This window comes from Macadamia integrifolia, chromosome 14 (genome assembly GCF_013358625.1).
Source record: "Macadamia integrifolia cultivar HAES 741 chromosome 14, SCU_Mint_v3, whole genome shotgun sequence".
NCBI lineage: Eukaryota > Viridiplantae > Streptophyta > Magnoliopsida > Proteales > Proteaceae > Macadamia > Macadamia integrifolia.
Window position 1 is genome coordinate 24,007,891 of NC_056570.1, and position 1,769 is coordinate 24,009,659.

At 38.9% G+C, this 1,769-nt stretch overlaps 1 protein-coding gene across 1 annotated transcript in view; it reads right to left on the bottom strand.

The window, feature by feature from the left end:
* Positions 1-501: 501 nt before the first annotated feature.
* The window catches only part of LOC122061952 (ubiquitin carboxyl-terminal hydrolase 24-like), an 8,222-nt gene continuing 6,954 nt past the window's right edge, over positions 502-1,769 (bottom strand). The window contains exons 6-7 of the mRNA XM_042625546.1: positions 1,450-1,626; positions 502-978 (exon numbers count right to left, since the gene is read on the bottom strand). Of these exons, the coding sequence (XP_042481480.1) occupies positions 778-978; positions 1,450-1,626 (378 nt within the window). The 3' untranslated portion in view covers positions 502-777. The remainder of the gene's footprint in view (positions 979-1,449; positions 1,627-1,769) is intronic.

The following is a 1,769-nucleotide window of genomic DNA, read 5'->3' on the forward strand; positions in this document are numbered from 1 at the left end:
CCCCTCCCTCTCCGGTTCCGGCTCTAGTTCCTCTGCCCCTGCATCTCCCTTCCTCTCCTACAAGATTCCTTAAAAGGGGCATTTACAAATTCTACCCTTCCATTTTAAAGAAAAAAAAGAAATTTGTTTTCGAAGTTGGAACAAAGGAATATTTATTTTACATTTAGAGCCCACGGAAAGCAAAACAGCTGCAATAAAGCAATCACCAATAAATTGTTATCTGCTAGTGAAACTCCCAAGTTCATGCATTCCCTGATGACACAAACGTAGTTACACAGAACTAATGCTGTGTGTAATGCCAACAACTAGCACTTCTTGCCAGAAACCCCACTTCCAAAAGGAATAATAACCATAAATATGTTTTGGATCTTACACAGAACTAGGCAAAATATATATTGGAAATGCATTAATACTCCATAAAACTTGAGCAACTCCCAACAAAAATTTGCTCAAAAATGAGGTAAAAACAATAATACCATGACATGATTTGTTCGCGAAAAGGATGAGAAAAAAAATCCATAGATTTCTGGTAACTTCACAAAAGAGAAGATAAAAATTACATGTCCTCAGTGACAAGGTGGAAGAATTGTTACATTCATCTATAGCCTATTCCAAAGGAGCCTTGCACGCCTCTATCCAACTTTTGTGACAAGGCTGATAATATATAACAGGATGGACAGTGTCTTGACCAACTAGAGCCAAACCACTCCCACCCATTCCACATATTCATAAACATGATTTACTATTCTTTACAAGGTTGGATTCAGGCTAAACCTCCTACCTACATACCTCTACTTGTTTGTAGAAGAGAACATAAGCCTGGTCGTGCAGCACCTTGTTTGTGCTCACTGCATTGACAGATGCATCATCATATCTCAGCCATTTGCCATCAGAGTAGCGGGTATCAGCAGTATAATGCCCCTTTGACGGCTCCCTCCCATGATGAGTAATAGTAGCAACAAGCTCATATTTTCGACCCTAGACAAACGAAGCAAGAGATGAGAGTTGGAACTTTTTCCATGCCTATACCCAACTGACATCCTGAATAGATGTGCTACACCAGAGTTAGGTGGTCATAAACATGGTAACCCATTTGCGGAGACCCAATAAAAAATAAAAATTGATGGGTATTTTGGCAATCAACTACAATAGGCAAAATATTCAAGGAGAATGGTGTGATTTGGGGGAAGTCATTTAGAACCTACTGTTGATTTGACAAACAATAAGTTGAGACTTGAGATGAATTGAACAATATGGTGCCAATTTTCTTTGTAAGAAAAATCAACATTTAGATCCAGATCTGGAAGAAGTCGAGAGTTTTTATAAACTGAAGGATAAAACAGATCTGACTCAAATGGAAGAGGGACACTCTTGAAGAAAGGCTAAAATGTCAAAAGTCAAGTTGATCAGAAACAACTGGAATAGCCAAAGATGTAGATTGAGACTCACCTCAGAAGTTGGAGAGACCAGCAATTCACGTCCAAGGATCAGTTCAAGCGGAAAGTGCACAGGCTTATGTAATTTGGTGCTTCCTTGGTTTCCATAGCTAAAACGCATCAGATGCAATATCATAATCTTTGAAAGTGTCTGTATCTTCACAGATTTGCTAGCACTCACAACTCCAGCCTGCAAGCGTCCATTTGCAGACCATCAAAAATGCTGAAGCTTATTCTCTTTTGTAGTTACATCAAGACAAGTGAAGAAATAAGAAAGACATACACGCAAGAGAAAAATCTGACCAGGTACACGAGGAATGATGCTCTTTTTGT